This window comes from Hakea prostrata, chromosome 4, assembly GCF_041222555.1.
Source record: "Hakea prostrata isolate BN-2017 chromosome 4, UWA_Hpros_2, whole genome shotgun sequence".
NCBI classification, from domain to species: domain Eukaryota; kingdom Viridiplantae; phylum Streptophyta; class Magnoliopsida; order Proteales; family Proteaceae; genus Hakea; species Hakea prostrata.
The window spans coordinates 3903683-3923515 of NC_142603.1; the positions used below are offsets into that span (position 1 = coordinate 3903683).

At 39.2% G+C, this 19833-nt stretch overlaps 2 protein-coding genes across 4 annotated transcripts; one reads left to right on the forward strand and one right to left on the reverse strand.

Annotated features, from left to right (window-relative positions):
- Nucleotides 1–2705: 2705 nt before the first annotated feature.
- FUC95A (1,2-alpha-L-fucosidase) lies at nt 2706–13931 on the reverse strand. The gene is made up of 10 exons (XM_089151488.1): nt 13389–13931; nt 12860–13005; nt 8751–9631; nt 7283–7415; nt 6293–6451; nt 5260–5484; nt 5054–5155; nt 4730–4865; nt 3879–4074; nt 2706–3444 (listed from the first exon to the last, which is right to left on the reverse strand). Exons 1-10 carry the CDS (start codon nt 13600–13602, stop codon nt 3123–3125), a joined length of 2514 nt encoding a protein of 837 aa, XP_089007614.1. The 5' UTR covers nt 13603–13931; the 3' UTR covers nt 2706–3122.
- A 1882-nt stretch (nt 13932–15813) lies between these two features.
- Nucleotides 15814–19439, forward strand: LOC149017164 (protein NONRESPONDING TO OXYLIPINS 2, mitochondrial). Of its 3 annotated transcripts, XM_089151490.1 has the most exons (4): nt 15815–16049; nt 16152–16270; nt 16601–16672; nt 18623–19426. In XM_089151490.1, exons 1-3 carry the CDS (start codon nt 15898–15900, stop codon nt 16621–16623), a joined length of 294 nt encoding a protein of 97 aa, XP_089007616.1. In that variant the 5' UTR covers nt 15815–15897; the 3' UTR covers nt 16624–16672; nt 18623–19426. The 3 variants fall into 3 exon arrangements, with proteins under 3 accessions (XP_089007615.1, XP_089007616.1, XP_089007617.1); XM_089151489.1 differs by lacking the exon at nt 16601–16672 and having other exon boundaries at nt 15814–16049; nt 16152–16312; nt 18623–19439; XM_089151491.1 differs by lacking the exon at nt 16601–16672 and having other exon boundaries at nt 15817–16049; nt 18623–19062.
- Nucleotides 19440–19833: the final 394 nt, after the last annotated feature.

Sequence of the window (19833 nt, forward strand, 5' to 3'; positions counted from 1 at the left end):
ATGACATTTGATCAATTTTCACTTCTTGGTTCGGATCGAAACCTTATGTTTCATTCAATTATCTTTTATATTTCTTTCTTTTCTTTGTTGTGTGTAGTTTCTTTCAAGTTCATGAAGAAAGCTCTTCACTTCGCACAAATAAAAAGACAGTCAAGGAATGGAGTTGACTCCAGAGATTAATCTTAGGGGATGACTGAGAAATGACATTAAAAATTTCTCAATTTAACATTAAAATATGATTGAATTTTGATTTCTAAACACGTGTGGTATAAGTAAGAATATATTCCACCACCAACGTGGCACAGAATCCAGCGTGAAATGGTTGGCTATATCGAGATCCTTTTTTCTGGAGTTCATCACCATGTCACTGTTGTGTTGGCATGCGAAGCTTACAACTACTTTTTTTTTAATTTTTTCGGGTAAGAGAAGCTTACAAGTTACAACAACGTTCCAGATAAAAACATGCTTTGCTCACTGAGCCGACCTTACCATGTGGCCTTGTTGCTGCTACAGGGACGACTTTATCCTGCATTTCGGGAACGATGCTGGGTGCTCGGTGGAGTGCTCACCCACAGTGCAGGCATGAGAGCGTGGATTCTTGCAGACTTGCTGTGTCTTTGATCTGGTTTTATTTGATGAAACTTCTCTGGTGATCCCAATGAAGCTTGAACAAGGTCACTTTGGATTACTTGGATCTTTTAGTTGCAGCATTGATCACAATTTTGACTAGTATAAATGGTTCTTTGATCTAATTCTGTTGAACAACTTAAAAGGCTAGAAATAATAAACTGCAGACAATTTACAGGCTAGAAATGCAAATGAAAGAGGGGATCAGAACTCTCCCCAAATCTAAGTAGTAAAAGGTTCTGAAAAAGCTCAAAGCCTTATATTGGAAACAGTAAATCATAAAATTGCTAAATATCAGGAGTAGAGGAAATGTATAATGACAATAAACTTGGAGAAGAAGACTAGCAAATAGCAGGAACAGAAGGGCGAAGAAGCACAGGACATTTAGACAACTTATTTAAAAAAAAAATCCAGAAAAGATAGACTCATATATTTATAAAACCCAGATCTCTTCTTTCAAAACTCAGGAATATATAACGCCGATTAAATCCAAGAAACAGAAGCAATACCCTACTACAGATATACATGTATTACAGAGTTCGATAGAATCCAACAAGAATACAAAAAATGGATTCCTATTTACGAGGTATAAGCCCTGAAACTTCTTCAACATCATCATATGTGACTGGAAATACACAAAAACAGCACACGTACGAAGACAGAGGAAACACAACAACGGCGAGACGGCGAGAGAAGAAATTGCTTTAACGATTATGGAGAGGATCGGCGGCGTTTGGCACTCTCCTTTTACTTGAAGAGAACTCATCAATGGGGTGGTGAGCCAGCAACTGCTGCCGTATTTTTCGATGGAGGTGGTGTTGTTTTCTATTCTCTTGAGCAGCAAAAGAATCGTCTCCGTGCACAATTCTTGAGGCTTCGTTCTTCTTTGCCGCTACCAAGAGGGAGAAAAAGATCAAAACTAGTAGCTTCCGCAACCACCCCCCTTGCATAGACGATTGAAAGCGCATATTTGTCACCTAGATTGGAAGCAGAGACGAAAACAGGGTGAAATCGTTATGCACTACCAGAAGCTGATTTTGATTTGAGTCTACGAGACATTGGTAGTCAGGAAGATAAAATATGATAGAAAAGGTGGAATGATGCTAATGATTACAACCTGCAAATAAGGGACACGGCTTACGAGAAGAGCAACCTTCTTCCTCACACTCATTTCATCTCTTTTTTTTTTTGATTCTGGGTTTGTTCTTTTTTTCAGTCCTGAATTGAATGACGGATTATTCTCAAATACATTTCTTGGCTCTTGTGTGCCCTTACAGTCGGTCATATTGACTTACTTTTAGTAGAAAGTTAGACTTTCAACGGTTTACAAATCTTGACCCATTTTATTTCAAACCCAACCCTAATCAGAACACTAGAAAACCTCCATGAATCACCTGTTTCTGGTTCAGTTTTCGGCTTGATTGATTGAGGAATTCCTGGTTGAGGGTGACTAACTCAAAATTTCATTTATTTCAATGGAAAAAGAAAGAAGCTTTGTCTGCCACCTTTGTCAAGCGTGGCTCTGGTCTCAAAAGGTTTCTAACCTTTTTGTCCTCTGCTTTGGACTCTTGCATTTAGCTTGTCCACCACTCATGACACACAGTAATTTGACCACATCAAAGCACCTATAGAGCAGTTTTAGGCTTTTTATCTTGGGAATTTGGATAGCACGGGCTGATAAAGGCCATGCTTGACAAAGGTTACGTACCATGTTTCATGTAAATGCACTTTTCTTAAGAACTGAAAAGGGAAGAGAATAAAAAAGGGCACATCACCCAAGAGTTTCCTCTACCTTAGTCAAGGAAGACCTTGGCCTTCTCAGGCATGAAATATAGAAAAGTGAAAAACAGAATGCTGCATTAGACTGCTGTTCTTTGATTCCAATAGAAGTTAGATCATTAGGACTTACGGTGTTCATGGAACTTCAAACACCTAAAGGCAGACCTTGGCCCAATGATGGGCAGACCATAGTTATAAGTTATAACCTGAGGTCAAGACATCCAAACAATCTTTCAAAAAGAACTACTGGGTAAGACTGCATTAGAACTGCAATTAATCCCCACTCTTGAATTGGCACCGGATTCACCCTTCATGCACATTTGGGTGGATGACATCATTCCAAAAATTAAAAATATCATTTTTCTGCCCCACCTGATTGGTGAGGTGATTGTTACAAACATAAAGGCCGTGGTTAATAAATATAACCAACTTGTTTTACAAAATTGAAATACATCCATCAATGCATCATGAACAACTAGAACTATTCTGATCAATAAATGTTTACAACGTAAATGTTTAGTAGAGAAGAGAAAAAAATCAGGGCATCAAATAGCCTTGCTGTTCTTATTATTAGAAAAGGGCGAAAATGCTCTTCCTGCAGTTCATTTGATCTGGTTCAATGAACTAAAATAGAACATGCCGCTCTTGAAACTGAATCTTCATTGAAAGAGCTTAAGAAGAAAACCTTAAATCCTTTCTGTGATTCACTTAGCCTCTTAAATAACAGATGCTTCAGAGAGAGGACACATCTTCACACATTTTAGCACTCTATTGAATGTGTAGACATTCCCAGACAATATTCTAGCAGCAACAATAGATCCATTGTAGTGTATCCTTTTAATAGAATTTAAATCCCTTGACCAAAGACCCACTTCATGAAGGTCTCCCTCTTTCCAGCAGATATTAACAGTAACACCACCACGGGCCTTCAAACCTTTGACACAACCACTTGCCCATTTATCCTTTGGAAGAGCTGGAAGCAAGTACAAATCCTTTTGTGTGCTCTGAACAAGCATTTCTGCTATTGCAGCAGTAAACCTGGAATCAACAATAACAGTTACCATCACCATGGATAAGTATAAAAGGTTGCCATTCATCCAAGTTGCTACAACAGCGGGTTTGGCAGAGGATTGTACTTTATACAGCCTTAAGCCCCAGTTCGCGGAGAGGCTGTTTCCCAACCCAAACCCCTGCCCACTAGGCTGCAATGGAGCAATCTTACCATGCACTGAGGTCTGCCTTCCCAAGTTGCTAACAAAATATAATTTTTGGAACTTGCAGCTTCTTTTTTTTTTTTGGGGGGGGGGGGGATAACTAATTATGTTTACAAGGCTTTGCACTTGGCCCAAAAAAAAATCCAAAGTCTTGACCCCATACTATGAGGTGTTGATCTTTGCCAACTGAGCCAACCCCTAGGGGTTTGTTGACAACATTATACTCTTTCTACATGTACAACAAAGAATGTTTCTTACCCGAAATTGGCATCAATTTGGAATGGAGGGTGCGCAGTGAATAGGTTACTATAAACTCCCCCTTCAAAGCTGCTTTCATGATCGGGGTCCACCAAATCAAATAAATGCTTGACCATCCGGTATGCATGTTCACTGTTGTGAAGGCGGGCCCACAGAGCAATCTTCCACGTGGTTGACCATCCTGGGCCTTCCTCTCCTATAAAAGGAAAATGCAGTTGCTTCTAAGTAGTTGACATCAGATTTTTTTGCTGCTTATAAAAATGAAAAAAGAAAATTTAAGAGTGATTGCCTATGAAAGAGGTGACTGCTCCCTATAACTTTTCAGCATGGGCAACACGTATTGACAGGTCTCAGACAGTCATAACAATGATAGGCGTCTTTTTAACAATTAATTGTGAATAGAGCCAGAAGCAAGGAATTTTATATGATACAACCAACTATTCAATCTGTTTACTTCCACATGCAACTATGAATGCATAGAGCTTCTAAACTAGCAAGTTAGCACTTCTTAAAAATGACTGTCATTGGCATGGTGGTAAAATCTCCAGCTATTAATTTTGGAGACCTAGGATCAAATGCTGCTTCATCGTGTTAAAAAGATAAGTTACTAAGGTTACGGTCCACTGAAATGTTGCTTATCGTTGACTCTATCTATCATTTAGCTTCTGATGGGTGTTGTGTCAGACTGTAGGCAGAGTCTGTAGATATTTCCAGGTGAGACTAATGAAAGGATATGCCACTATGCCAGTAAGGCCAATCCCCTCCCAAGCAAGCATGTTATTTTCATGTGTCCATCGAGAAGGCATGCCAGAATAAAAGGAGAATTCAATCAAATTTTCTTTTGAACCAACCTCTTTTATACAAAGTGTTGTCAGCAGCTTTGCACAGGTCTGGAGTTTTCTCGATAGTCATTGTGTGGCCTGGAAACAGGCCAAAAAGATGCGAGAGATGCCGATGAGTCACCTCTGGATCCTGGAAATCTTCTGCCTGTTTGTTACACAGGAATGTAGGATTTAATTAGACCAGCATAGAAAATGCAGTTTTACTTCACATATTCAGAGAAAACATCCAAATTCACAGATGCTACGAGCAAGAATAAATAAAGAAAGAAAAACAGTAGTAACAACATAAAAAGTGAGACAGACATAATTATCTGATTCAATATTTTACATTACCCATTCCATGATGGAACCATCTCTAGCAATTTTTGTTGGGTAAAGCTTTGGTTGTACTGCTTGAATTCTACCAACCAAATCATCCTCACTCCTCCCCAAAACCTGTTCAAAAGAAACTCCTCACAGTTGCTAAGACGCAGATATCAAGACAAAAACTAGGATCATTTAGGGAAGCATGACAGGAATTAGTATTATAAACCAAATACCTGAGCAGCAGAAATGACTGAAGAGAAAATCTCCCTTATGATAGCCATGTCCATAGTTGACGAATAGCTCACACTTGCAAGTTTACCATCGGGAGCAATGAATCTGTGCTCTGGAGAAGTTGATGGGTTTGTTTCAAGATATCCTCCATGTCCTTGAATCAACCAATCCAACAAAAAAGATGCACACCCTTCCAGCAAGGGATATGCTTTGTCTTTTAAAAATGCCTAAAAATGGAAGTTTTGCTATGTTAAATTGATATTGTATGCATAAGCACTATATATTACAGTGTCTTGGATTAAGGGCAATTTTCATTCTAAATACACACAGTCCTGCTTCTTTCACCACTGTCCAAAATAATTCCACCAAGAACCTAGATACATAAAATGTATAGACAAAATCAACAAAGCCCCTTCCCAATTACTTCAAGTTGGCTACATAAGATGTGTATTATTCTGCCAATCCACAATATTTGCAGATACTCATAACGCTAAAAAAAAATTCTTGTTTTGACATATTAAAGCAGTTTTCTGCAGGGGCCCAGCTAGTTTTGCCATGTGGAAGGGTGAGGTTATCAATTATGACAGTTAGGTATGTAGAAATCATTATCCAGGTTTTCTTCTTACTGCAACCACCCATTTCAAAAAAGAATCTCACAAGAATATGCAAACCAAGTGTTGTAATAAGGGTACAAGGATAGAATTGTCCTAGGGATATATTTGTCATTGTACCTGTTCTAGATCCTTCTATTTTCCATCTATATATGTAAGCTTGCTTGTGTCACATAAGAAACAAGTCTTCATTCTCTCCCCAGAATTTTGTCACTAACACAGCAGAACTCAAGCTAGCTGAAAAAAACCTAAATAAACAGAGGATGGAAAGTTCAAAAGAATAAATAGAAATCTGACATTAGTATTTTTAGAACCTACAGGGTAGATTCACTCAACCAAATCTTAAAAAGAAAGGAAGGAAGAAAGAAAAAAAAAAAACAACGGACAAAACAAAAGATACATATGAAAAAGTAGCTGATCTTACTTTGTCCAGAGTGAAAGTATAATGCTCCCAAAGATGTGTGCAAAGCCATGCTCCACCCATTGGCCACAGGGCCCACACAGGATCACCACGGTCTGGTGAAGTTTTTGCCCAAACGTCTGACACTTGATGTGCAACCCAACCACTTGTTTCATAGTTGATCTGTCAACGTAATAGGAGAAGAAATCATGTCTGAACAACATATGAATGCTTAAGTAGAGAGTTGTAAAAGAAGGGAACATTCTCCTTCACCAAAGCAGGTATCACAAAGAGGGAAAAGTTACCCCCTCCCCCCTTAAAATTGAGACTAATTTGACTTCAAGCATTGTTTTTCCTCAACTTGTTACAAACTAAAGCTTGGTTTGTAATTTTGGACGCAACCCCAAATAATACATATGATAGATTCTAAGATTACACCTATTGATTTTCATAGATTACACAATCCTCACTATGCGGGAAAATAAGCAACCATTCCTTCTGTTGAGAAACTAGGGGTATTATGGTCCTCTATGTTTAGCTTTATCATTGCTCATGCAGGAGATTTTGTAAGGGTTTTTGTCAATTTATTGTCTATATGATAATAGTTCCTACCCACAGTCTGGTTATTCAACCTTCCAGGTTGTGGGTGCAATTTTTCCTCCTCTTCTGCTTGCTCCTTTTTTAGTTGGATTTCTTCTTTGCTTTGCTAACTCTGACCTCTAGGTTTTTACTGTAACACTTCCTTTGGATTCTTTAGGAATGCCTTCAAAAGGAAAATCTTATATTAGTTCTGTTAAGTACAAGAAGCAGAGCACCTAGAGGGGAACTGCTAAAACCCTTACAATTTGGCTTGGTACATATTATGAACTTCCTTGTTATGAATTGAACTCTGCAAAACTTAACGAATCAAATTTGGACTCCTACTTTATACAACGAAAGCAAATGGAAATGAAGACATTGTTCAATAAACTGTATGAATTATAAACATAACCAGAGTTTGAAAGATAATCTTACTCGTGCTGTTTTACTCCCATTGATTGACAATGACGAGATATAATCAAACAAGGGCTCTTGGCATTCTCTTAGGTTGCAAGTAAGAGATGGCCAGTAATTCATTTGAAGATTGATATTCAAGTGAGGAGCACCACTGAAAAAAGAAACATGAAAAAGATAAGAGTCTTCACCTTGCATTCCTGGAATATACCAGGAAAAATGACAAAATATATCAGCATGGATGTAAACAGAGAATCAAAGATGCAGGGAAAATAAACCAAATAAACCATATCTGAAGATGGAATTATTATGGGTTTTCACCCTTCCATGACACATAGATGACTATGCAACCAACAAAGCAGACATCAATGCAGAGAAGGATTAGATATTAGGGAATGATGTGTACTGAGTCATGTTGGCTTTATCAGTGAAGGTTGCAGTGCAAACAATCACCCTTTAATTCAACCAAACCTTGTGCCAATTAGCATGAAACCTGACTGCAGAAAATCACAAATCACGTTTGTGTAGCGAGCCACAAAAGTTCAACTGTGTTGGTTCTTTAAGGTGCTGGGAAACAGTAAAAAAATAATATTGATAATAAAAGACAGAAAATAAAATTAGTACCCATTCTTGATAGAATTTGAATACTAGGACATAGAGTTGACTTGGTCTACCAATTGAGGTCATCGATAGGGATGGCAAACAAGAACGCTTAGAGAGTTAACCATGGATTCTTTGGCTATTGACCCAACTTAAACCTGCCTAGAATTAGCAGAAGATAGATGTGTGCATGCACAGCCCATTGAAAAAGGGGCAGGTTTGAGGTCCCTTGTAAAAACTAAAATATATAATAAGTCATGATCTTAGTTTCATGAAAGTGTCATTTTATTACATTAAATCTTAACTGAATAGCACACAGCTTAGCAAGTTCAGGCTTGAAGTAATTTCATCACCCCAAAGTCCATGCCCAAGCCCAGCAACAGGCCAACATTTCCAGCTGAGAATTACCACCAATAATCGATGCAAATGATATGAAAGAGGAGAAATCCAAATAAATGGTTATCCAAAAGAAAACAGAGTGTGGCATATAAAGATTGGAAAGGAATGCAGTTGCTTATAGTTCCTTATCTAAAAATGCAGACATTGATTCAGATCCACAAACATCTCAGACCAGTAGCACTGAATATATATACTTTGTCATTGCATCCAATATCCATACATCAAGGATACATGTGTATCTACTCTTTTGGTGCAAAGCCATCCTATATTAACCAATTAAAAACTGAAACCTGAATCTTACATTGAACCCACTAAGATCCACATTATAGAACTAAGGTTAGCATAATAACAAAATAATCACTCAAATAGATGAAATCCAGTATTTACTAATGGAGAATAACTGAACACATTAAAGAATGACAGAAATTCAACGCGAGCATATTCATATACATTATACACAGATGGTGGTAAAAGCATTCAGAGAACATACTCCCATGCTGGCTCAACATCCTTGTTCCATATCCCTTGTAGGTTTGATATCTGACTTCCAGGCCTTGAAGAAGAGATAAGCAAATACCGACCATACTGAAACATAAGCTCTACCAATGAAGGGTCCTCATCTGTTTTGAAGGATTTCACTCTTTCAGCAGTGGACAATGTACCATTGCCAATTTTAGCCGTATCAAATTCAGTACCCACAGATGTACGCTGATCTTTTTTTCTGTTCTTGGAGCTTTTTGAAAGTTGTAGAGAGACACGGTGAAAAAGTTGTTGATAATCATCCAAATGATGCACATAAAGATCAGAGTAGGAGATCTTCTTAATTGAAGCCAATGTATTGAGAGTCTCTAAACTAGGATCCCTTTTAGATTCTGAAGGATTGGTGAATGGCCCATCGAATGAAGATGAAGCCACCAGAAGCAAAATAGCCCAATCTGAACCTTCAACCTTCAACGTATCTTCCACAGCCTGTATTACTCCCACACCATCACTAATCTGCAAATCAAGAACTGCGGAATACTGAATCCCTTTTGGAGTATCTGCTAGCACTTTTGGTGCTTTTCTTTTACCAGGACAACTTCCTTCCATGATTATCTGGTTCTTTCCTTGTACACGTACAGTGTGCTGTAATTTGCTATCTAGGGAAACTGTAAAGGACAGATGCCCTGACTTGCTTGCAGAAATTTTTGTCACTATCACCTGATGGGGAAATGAAACATAATGTTCCCTCGTGAATTCCACATCCCCCACAGCATACTTCACCTTCACTGTTGCAGTATCCAAATCAAGCTCTCTCTGGTATGTCGCTACGTCATATGCAACATGAGAGTCATCAAAATCTAGCTTGATATCACCTAGAGGCTGATAAACCTTCACGTCATAGAGAGGTGTTAATACATAAGATGTTAGATGAGTAATGATGACAATTGAAGCTGAGTTTCTGAGATTATCCCAGAACTCCAGTTTTAGTCTGGTTTAAACCACAAACAACATTGAAGAAATAATGTAGGTAGAATCTTGAAATAACTGACAATAGTTACATACAACTGTGAGAAGCATCAGTCATTAAATTATAGGGAAATCTTCCCCTTGGGGAAAACATAATTGCATTAACTTATGAGTCCTCCCCCTATGGCTCAGTTTGGTTGCAAGGTGTTGAGGATGACTGAACTTACCACAAGAAAGAAGCCAAGCAAGCAATCACATGCGACACAGGGAATATAATGTGGTTAGGCAGAATGCTTACATCCGTCCACGAAAATAAAGGATTTTCCACTAAGCCCCCCACCTCCCCAAAAAAAAGAAAAATTATATACACTCCACCTCATAATATGATCTCTCTGGGTTGTGTTAAGAGTTTTTTTCACATAGACAACTTATTAGAAACCCTAAGAATCCTAATCCCCTGATAATTACTAATTTACCCCCAATGAAAGTAATGGACACAAACCTGACCCAAACATGAATAATCACAATAACGTTTATGTGGACCACCATAGGATACAAGACATAAAAACCTAACCATTCCCACCTTGACAAAGAGTGATGTTGACATTGACTCTGCAAACTCAGCCATTCTCTCTGCCTATTTGCCATACCAAACCTGCATGGCCCACACCCAAGACCGGATTGCCTCACACAGCTCATTGTTGCATGATGTGACATGGATCCACCACTCCTGCTGCAGCAACATGATCAAAGAGATCCTTTCCACTCACAAAATCTGAAGCAAAATAGACCCATTTCTTTCTAGATATGCATGTGTTTGTAGCTTGAAATATCTGCAGCTTATTTCGTCCATATGTATTTCTTACCCCAGCTCCAAGGGTAGCTGACCTTTTTCAACACTCCCTCAAATCTGAACAGAGTCCTTATATCACAACTATGATCCCACTGGAGACCTTGAGAACTCCACCTTCAAATAAGTATTTCAAACATCTCGAAGCCCCAGGCTCTTCTGAAATCAAATTCTTCATAATCCAGCACATGACTAACCCTGAACAAATTTCACAGTATTCAATCAGACATTGGAATCTGCAGAGTCCCAACTATAACAATCTTACTTTTAGCATCATCTTCCATTATGAGTCTATGACAATACCTTTCTCAAATAAATTATTATACGGCTAATTGATCCCTATCTATTTACCTTTTCCTGCTCTCCTTACACACCACTCACTCCCTGAGCTCCATGCACCACCAATGACAATATTCCAAACCCCAATCTAAGACCACTTTTGGGAATAAATACACAACCACAAGGTAAAAAACCAAGCAAACAAACCAAAATCAACAAGAGGAATACGACGTGGCTCTATATAAATGTCAACATCCACATGGAAGAACCAACAACTCTACCCTAAGCCAAATGCGGGGGGGGGGGGAGGAGTCTCTCCACCTTACAATGTGTCTCACTTCTTCATTTCCTCACAAAGACAATACATAGGAAACCCTATTCCCCCGCACAACTACTATGCAAGTAATGGACCCAAATCTCGACCTAAACGTATACACGCCCAAGAGTAGTAGTTATATTAGCCAATAGAGAATGCATGATATAGAAACCGAATTAAGGGATATTAAATGGGAGTGAAATTTTCTAAAACTACAAAGGAATTTTTGTCATCATTACCCCCATATGATTAATCATTATCTCATAATAGTTCCATATTTAGTTATTATTTCACTTTATTGAGCATCCGAATATCTTAGGTGCTAAAAGAGAGGGAGAAAGAATGCTACCTGGTTTCTATGCTCGGCATGGTCACCACACCTAGACACATAACTGCCTTGGGGCGCCTAGATTTGATTGACTTACACTAAAGTAAAGACCAAGGCATCCCAAGGTGATTATGTGTCTAGGCATGGTCGCCATGCCAAGCACATTACTAGGTCATTCTGTACCCCTAAAAGTGAATAACAAGAGTCTAGATCCTTTCCATCCAGCCTGCCCCTCCACCCATACAGCCACACTCACATGAGTGTGGGACCTACACTCACAAGGTCTGCCTGTGTCAGGCAAGGCAATGTGGGTCTCAAACTCATGTGAGTGTGACTTTATGGGTGGAGTGGCAAGCTAGGCGGAGAAGATCTCCACTAGAATAACAATATGTGTCATCTTCTAAATATGGTACAAATTTGAGTAATTTATATAATCATGTTGGGTGACAATCACCAAAGTAGCCTTTTTAGATATGAAAATTTTCACTTGCCTAGCCTTTAATTTCCCTGACAACCAATTAAAGCTCAAGGAGAGATATTGAATGCCACCGTTATTTGTTCATGTACATATAATGAATATCTCAATGCTCAATAAGTAATCAGGGTGCAGACATAACGAAGATAAAACTAAACCAACAAGGGGAAAAGAACACTGGTTGAGTAGTTAGCATGGTTCCTATACCTAGACATAAACCAATATCTTTGTGAGTGAAAAGACCATTCAGCCCCCAATGAAACTGAAAACCGAAATACAAACTAGTGTTCCACACTGGTGCATGGACTGCTTGTTTGGTTAGTATTCTCTTGCCCTTGCAAAAATTTATGAATTTTTTTTTAAGGTCAAGAAATCTAATGAGAAGTCAATGAATCTGCAGAAGATGTAAGACAATAAGTTTTCTGAACAATGAAAAATGAAACTCAAATCAGGAGAAGACATTATTTTGCACCTGAATTTATGTCATTAAAAGGTTGTTAAATTACCACTTGTTCTGTCAAAAGATAAAAGATCCATTACACTTCAGTATGAAAAATTGACTGCCAACGTGTGTTCCCTAAAATTTGTCCGCATACCAAAATATCTTATGTATTTCCACGGAAAATGAACCATGGTCCCAGTGGTATCCAGTGGTATCAGATTGGATATTGATCACATTCAAAACCAACACCACACAAATATGGATGAACACGGATCAGCACATTTTGTTTAAGTCCCTGTTATCACCAATACAGTGTAAAGACTGACGGCTAACAATCCAATGCAATAGGGATCCCATATGATGCATTCAATAGTTCAACCACATCACTGAAACAGAACGTAAAGCTTCATCAACAAGTTTTAACTGTTTAACCATAAAATAGAGAAATCAAACAACATACATCGGACGGAGCATCAGACAACTGGAAAGCTGCTTTAGTAGCTTCAGGGTATTGGCCCTTGTCCACTAGTTCTCTGACCTGCGATAATGCTTTTGGAGCGTCTGGGTTGGAATAATCACCGGGCACCCCAGTCCATAGCGTGTCATCTAAAAAAGTTATTGAATCAATAAACCATCACTTCCCTTCCAAATCAAAGAAGACAGAGAGCATATATCATATTTGTGGTCCCAGTTGTTATATCCAAAGAACTTTGCAAATTTCAAAATCATAGTTTTGGCTTCAAAATCGGAATTGATCACCTAGAAAACTTAAAGCCAACACTTTTATCGGTAAGAGCTTAAGCCCAACATTGAATCGAACTAAAATGTGAACCAATTTCAGAACAGGCATCTCCAGTAGGATTAACAGAACGGTCATATTTAGTCAAAAAATGTAGGCGCAGAGGGAAGTAAGATAGCTCACGGCTTTGTCTGTTTTAAGTGACAGGTAGGGGACGAGAAAGAGGTCCACAGTGTTAAGCACCACTTACCATTAAGCTGCAACAACTCTGAGGTAACGCCACCCCAGACCATGGCGCCAAGGCGTCCGTTTCCGATAGGGCAAGCATCAGTCCAATGCTTGGCAGGCTCAGAGAACAGAATCTTGAGAGGGTCGGCATTGCTCATTTCCTGCAAGTCCAAGCTCGGCCTCCACAAGTCTGTGTCGGTGGTCCGTCGAACTAGAACCCAATCTCCTTCTTCCATGGGAACCCAAAAAAATGAAGAGGATAGGTGCCGTAGAGTCTCGAAAATGAGACCCAGATAGAGAAACAAAGATAGAGAGTGATGGGTTAAAACGAGAGACAGATACGTGATGTTTAGAACTTTAAATGCATCTCCAATTCTCCATCTCCATCCGAGAGAGGAAGAAGGTTAGAAGCTTTTAATAAAAGGAGATGGGAAGTTACCGAAAGAGGAGGTAGGTTGGAATTAACTATGGGTTGACGTGGGAATGGGATTGAGAAGCAGACAGAAGCAAAATGGGCCATCCCTGCTTTGATTTCACACGAAGCAGAGATTAGTAAAACTGGGTGTTTGAATTAATCTGGACTGATGCGGAAATAGGATTGAGTGTTAGACAAGCAGAACAGTAATGGGCCAGCCTTGCTTTAATATTAACCTGCATCATCACCTCCATCCACTCCAATTCCTCTCTATGATTCTCTACCTTTTCACTTTTCAATGCCTCTTATCTACTTTTGTCTTCACTTTCTTAACTTCTTTGAAGTACTTTTCAGCCTTTCGAGAGATCCTTCGATTTGCACATATTTAAGTTACCCAGAAAAATAAATTTTGCACATCTGTATTCGAGCTTGCTGTACACCACTTTTTACAGCTACAAAACATATGGCTTTCTTTTCAATTTTCACCCATCGACTCACGGTTGTGGTCCATTCTCATCGAACCCATTTTACATCTCAGAGAACTGTAAAAATAGAGAAAACAACAGAAATTTTTGGCCGAATACATGCCAAAGACAATAGTTGCAATCACCAAACACAAGAAAACTGCAGCTTCAGAACACGAAATAAAGGTCGGTGGCTGTAATCATCAAACACGATAAGCCCTTACCCAGAAAAAGAAGAAGATTTAAAAAGATTTCCTTTTCACTAGGAAATTCTCACAGACTATTTCTGGTTTTCATGTTCTACTCTTCCTGAGCGGTGAATTCAAGAGGGTACCTGGAGAACTACTAGTCGCCGAGACTTCACGTGAAGTCGGATTTATTTTGAATGTTGTCGTTTGATTATAATTTAAAACCAGAGAAGTTACTAATAGTTGTATTAACACTAATCTTGTAAGAGTCTGATCTTCGCAAGTTCACGTGTGAGCTCGTGCATCGTGCCCATTGTGTTCATCTCTGCTTTTCCCTATTCTTTAAATCACTCTCAAATGAGCATCTTTTATGGTGATATCCCACTCCGTGACTCCATTGTAAGAAATAATTTTTTTTTAATATGTAAAAATGGTAAGAATCAACTTCTGGCATTTTCTTATCGTGGAAGGCAAGTCTGATCATCGCAATAGCAATATTTGAACTTGAACCAAAAGGCTTAAAGAAACATTAAAACAGTGACGCAATCAGGTCAGGAAACTAGAGCGGGTTTAGTTTGATTTGTTTCATATGCATCGTAGTGGAACTCCTGGAGTAAATTGAGCTCTCCACATTCTGAAACCCGTCACAGAGGCTGTTTTGTTGGCAAACCAGGCAGCGATTTCATCACCATCTTCCAGCTATTTTCCATTGACAACGGCTGCAACAAGGCCGAGCTGGGTCAAGGCTTTTATAATTCCAAGCTCTATAATTTTTACGTTTACGGTAATTCATAGTCAATGATTATTGTTCTTCACCCTCAAACCTTGAAGGCAAAGTCAATTCCATTCTCGCTCAGATTGGTCCTGTTTCTGGCCTTGATTGGCCTTATATCTGACCCTATCCTTTGCTCTAGCTTTGATTTTTCCTATACTTGGCCCTAGACTTATTCTTGTTTTTGTTCTTATTTATTGAAATCAAGCATCAAGAACAAAATTAAGGTAAAACTAGGGCTAGGATCAAGGCAAAAAATTATGGACGGGTTGGAACAAGCTTGACAAGCCAAAGAATAATATCAGACCCGCTCTTGGCCTAATCAAGACTAGAATATGTTTATCCTAACCTCCCTTCAAGGCCAAAATCTTGAGTCAAAGTCCTATTTTGATTTAGGTCGTGATTTAAGTCGTGTGAGGGCAAACCAACACCCTAATGACAAGCCAAATGAGTTTGTGTGCGCGTGTAATTCACGCAAACCCTCCTGGACCAGATAAGCCTTTGGTTTCGGATTGAACCGTGGCTGAGATTCGGTGACCCTTGGAAGGGGTTGGACCAGGTTTGGGTTTTTCGCCATTCTCATGGTTTCTATCCAACCAAACGTAGCCAACTTCCTGAACCCTGGCGGAACCTACAAAACCCTCGCAAAAAAGTCTGCGTTCTCTGTTTCGGAAGTCGGAACGGAGAGAGAAATGGCTTGCCGCAGTGGATCGATTGCGAGGTCGTTGATCTCTACGGCACGAGCTTCCTCATTTCGGTCACCACAGGCGCTACCACGCCTTCGTCCTCCACCACTCAGTTCTCCTCGCCTGCAATCTCGGCAGACTTCATTCCCCACTACCAGGTATCTCGAGACGACTTTCTGGTTCTTGGAATTAAACTCATTGTTCTTATTGTTTTCGATTTTTCGCTGTTTCTTCGACTAAGTTCTGAGATTTTTGAATAGGACAATGGGAGCGTTAGGATGCTTGGAATCGCTTATGCCGCTGCATAGCGTGGTCGCCGCCGCCCGCCTCACATCACACCTTGCTGTCAACGCCCGTGCTTGCTGCGAGCTGTCTCAGGGTACCTTCTGTCGCACTTGTCAAGATCGCTAGTAGTCTCTTTGTGAGTCTTTGTTGTTTAGGACTAACATTTTGACCGCAAACAAAGAACTCGGAAATTTGTTTTGAACTTCTTGGCTAGTCTGCCCGGAATTGCTTGTTTTGGGGAATTTGTTTTGAACTTCTTTTCTGAATTTTCGCATTTCATTTACCCCTGCACCCACCCTCTGTTGTATCCCTTTTTGGGGTGGTGCCTTTGGTTAATAATAGGAAGAGCTAGTTGGCTACATTTTTGCAACTTCATAATTTCATTATGTGTTTGTTAAGAGGAAATTGGGGTTGAAATTGATAGGATGGAGTGGAGATGATGTGTGATTCGCGAGGCTGTTATGCATCAGAAGACCGCGGGCAATAATGCCGCATTGTAGGTTATTTTATTTCCTGTTATTTATTCTCAAAAAATATGGACTCTACTATGCTGATTTTGTTTGGCAAATGGAGACACAAGTTTCTGAGCCTATTGGTTTTATTGTTGACTACCAGATTCTGGGTTTCTAGCTGATGCTAGGTTACATAATTTGCATTTGAAAACCTATTGGCTATATGTTTATTCAGAGGATCTATTGCAATCTGTTCATCTGTTGTCAAAATGGCCATGTTTCATCTACTTAAAGTTTTTCCATATGCTCTATGCTGCTCCACTTATATTTGGTCTATCATTCACCCAGCCTGTCATTTCTTTCTGTTTACTTCTTTAAGCTTCGGAACTATCATGATTAGCCTTAATGGTGCAGTCATTAAGGCTGTAATGCAATTCTAAGGTTGATCCACTGTGGCCAAGTGGATATGGATTCAAGTCTAGAAATTACTTCTCTGCAGAAACAGGGATAAGGCTGCATAAATTAGAATCCTTGGAGAACCCTTGGTTGTGGGAGCCTCATGCAGTGGGTTAACATACAACCCCTTCTTCCACCCGCCCCACACCCCCAAAAAAAAAACCGAAAAAGGGGGAAAATGGCTTGGGTTAATGGTACAGCCAGTAGCCAGAGTAATTTTAAGTTACTGACTTTGGCTTCTTGTGTATTGCCTGCCCTAACCTAAGAAGCAGCTCCATAAGCACCTAGCACACACTTCCGTTTTCTTGGTTTTGTGCAAGGCCTTTTTTCTCCTTATTAGTATACGGTGTTTGAGAGATGATGCAGCTTTTGGCCATATCTTGTTGCTGATCTATGAACACCCTTTATTAATGTAATGTCACAAGTGGTTTGGTTTCAGGGCATTGCCAAACTAACTAGGGAGGATATAAACAGCTGAATGGCACTGACCTGGCAGGCACAGGTTCACCGGAAATGGGAATATGCCTGATGGCAAAAGCATATGTAGATTTATCACTTAGATTTAGAATCATAGAGCTCACTGCATATTCAAAAATGAAGCGTACACCCTCAATCAGTATGTGAAAGACAGATACCCAGTACCTTTTGATTATATCTGGACCTATGCTTTAATAGGCAGTCTCAAGTCAATCAATCTGGCCCCTTCTCTCTTTTTCTCCCTTTGATTGGATCATAATGACATTTTGAGACAGGCTTATCCCTTGTTTACTGTGCTTACATCATGAGTTGCAAATGTTTTTAATCTTCTGTGGATGATGTTCTGGGTCCACTTTTGTGGGAATTTGTTTAGTGTGAAGTGACATGATTATGAATACTCCACTAGGGTGTCATTTGCTAATTCCTTGCATGTAATAATTTTATTATAAAATTCTAGTTCATCCCTGTTTTTACTCTGCCATTGGTTTGCATATGCAAGACTAAATCTTAGCCTGGATGTCTTTGATACCATAAAGATTAAAGAGACTTGCAAATTATAGGCAAAATAGAGATAAATTTTGATGAGAAAATGTCCTCATACTGGATGACATATGATGCAGCCAACCATCCAAGGTTGCATGCTAACTGGGCCAGTAAGGATTCGTAGTATAGTTCAAACCTCCATTGACTTTAGAATTGGGCTGATCATTCTTTTCTTTCTTTTGGGTGAAATTTGGACCGATCATTCTATTTCTTAACTTTAATAGCATCAAAATTAGAGGTTTGGAGCTGGAAATTGATGTGGATCTTCTGTCTTTCAAGTTTGTCAAGTATTAGATGCATAAGAATTACATGTCATTGAAATCTGAGCTGACACATAAACTCTAAATGTAAACAGGGGAAACAATATGTGAGAGGTTAATTTACGAAGTTGAATTTGCAAAATTGTGGTTCATGCTCCATAGGTCCATTGCATTGAATATTTAGCATTGACTTGTATTCTCTGACTCATAGTAGGGTTTTAGAACTAATGTAGAAGTTGTATCCGTTTTTCTGTGCAGGTACTTGAATGGGCGTGGCTCTATGATCGGGAACATGAGTGCTAATATTTTTCTGGGCAGTAAATTAGATTGATATAAGATGTGGAAGCTTCTTCCTCTGGAGTCTGTGATCTTAGTGAGACTGTATTTACCCATAAACAAAAGATGATAGTGAGCGACTTCGAACTTCAATTTTCCTTCAGAGTGTGGGATCCTACTGACGTTTCCAATTGGCCAGTTTTTATGCCTGTGCTGTACTGCTGTGTTTATGGCATTGTTATTTTCAGTTTTGTTGGTTTTGCAATTTCCCTTCTCACTTTCACTCTCTGGTTTTTGGGAGAGGTCTACGTGGAGTGCTGTCTGTTGCACCTTACAAACCATCCCCCAGAAGGTTGGTGAATATAAATTGATAAAGGATAAGTAATGTTATCAATCTCAACCGATTGATTCAATATTTTCCAACATTTTTGATACTATGTGCTTAAGCCATGGGAAACAAGCTTTTGCGTACATCAACTACGCATCAAATGGAAGTCTCGAATCAGAATCAGAACACAACAGTAAAAGAAGTAGAAAGGATTCGAGTAGTGCCAGGTTTGTTAGTTTAACAAACTAGATAGCTTGGCTTATCAGCATCAAGTCACATTGCTTGTTTCAGTGCTGCCATCGCTCTTAGCTTCTTAGATTCCCGGATGCTTACTCTATAAACAGGAAATGTCGCTGTTTAGAAAACCAGTTGAAAGCATATTTGGATCTCCATCTTACAAACTGCTAAGTGGAGCTTTTACTTTCTGCCAACTTCTCTGTGGGTTGTTCACACCAATGCTGCGTTCAAATGGACAGCAGCATTATATTCATACGATCCTGTCTGAAGTTTGGTTGACGCTTAAATACATGATTAACAGAGCTCGGAAGTTGCCCCTTCGACAATTTAAGACTACGGGCATGGTAAGTGTTCAAGTAACGTAAGGCTCATGAAAATAGAAATTTAATGAGGGAAAAGTCAGAGAGTGAGGTAGAAGGAAGGAATAGTGATGACAATCAGATGATAAGAGGTAGCGTTTCAGGAACTGAAATGCTTCTCAATCGAGGAAAGAGTCCAGGTCAACCCCATCGCAGCCACTGATCTGCAAACGAGGCCACTTTTGAATTTTCAGAACAATATGAATTCTTTACCATTTTCAGTTTGTATAATGCGCTTTGGAGAGCTTACATTCTATCATTATAGGTAT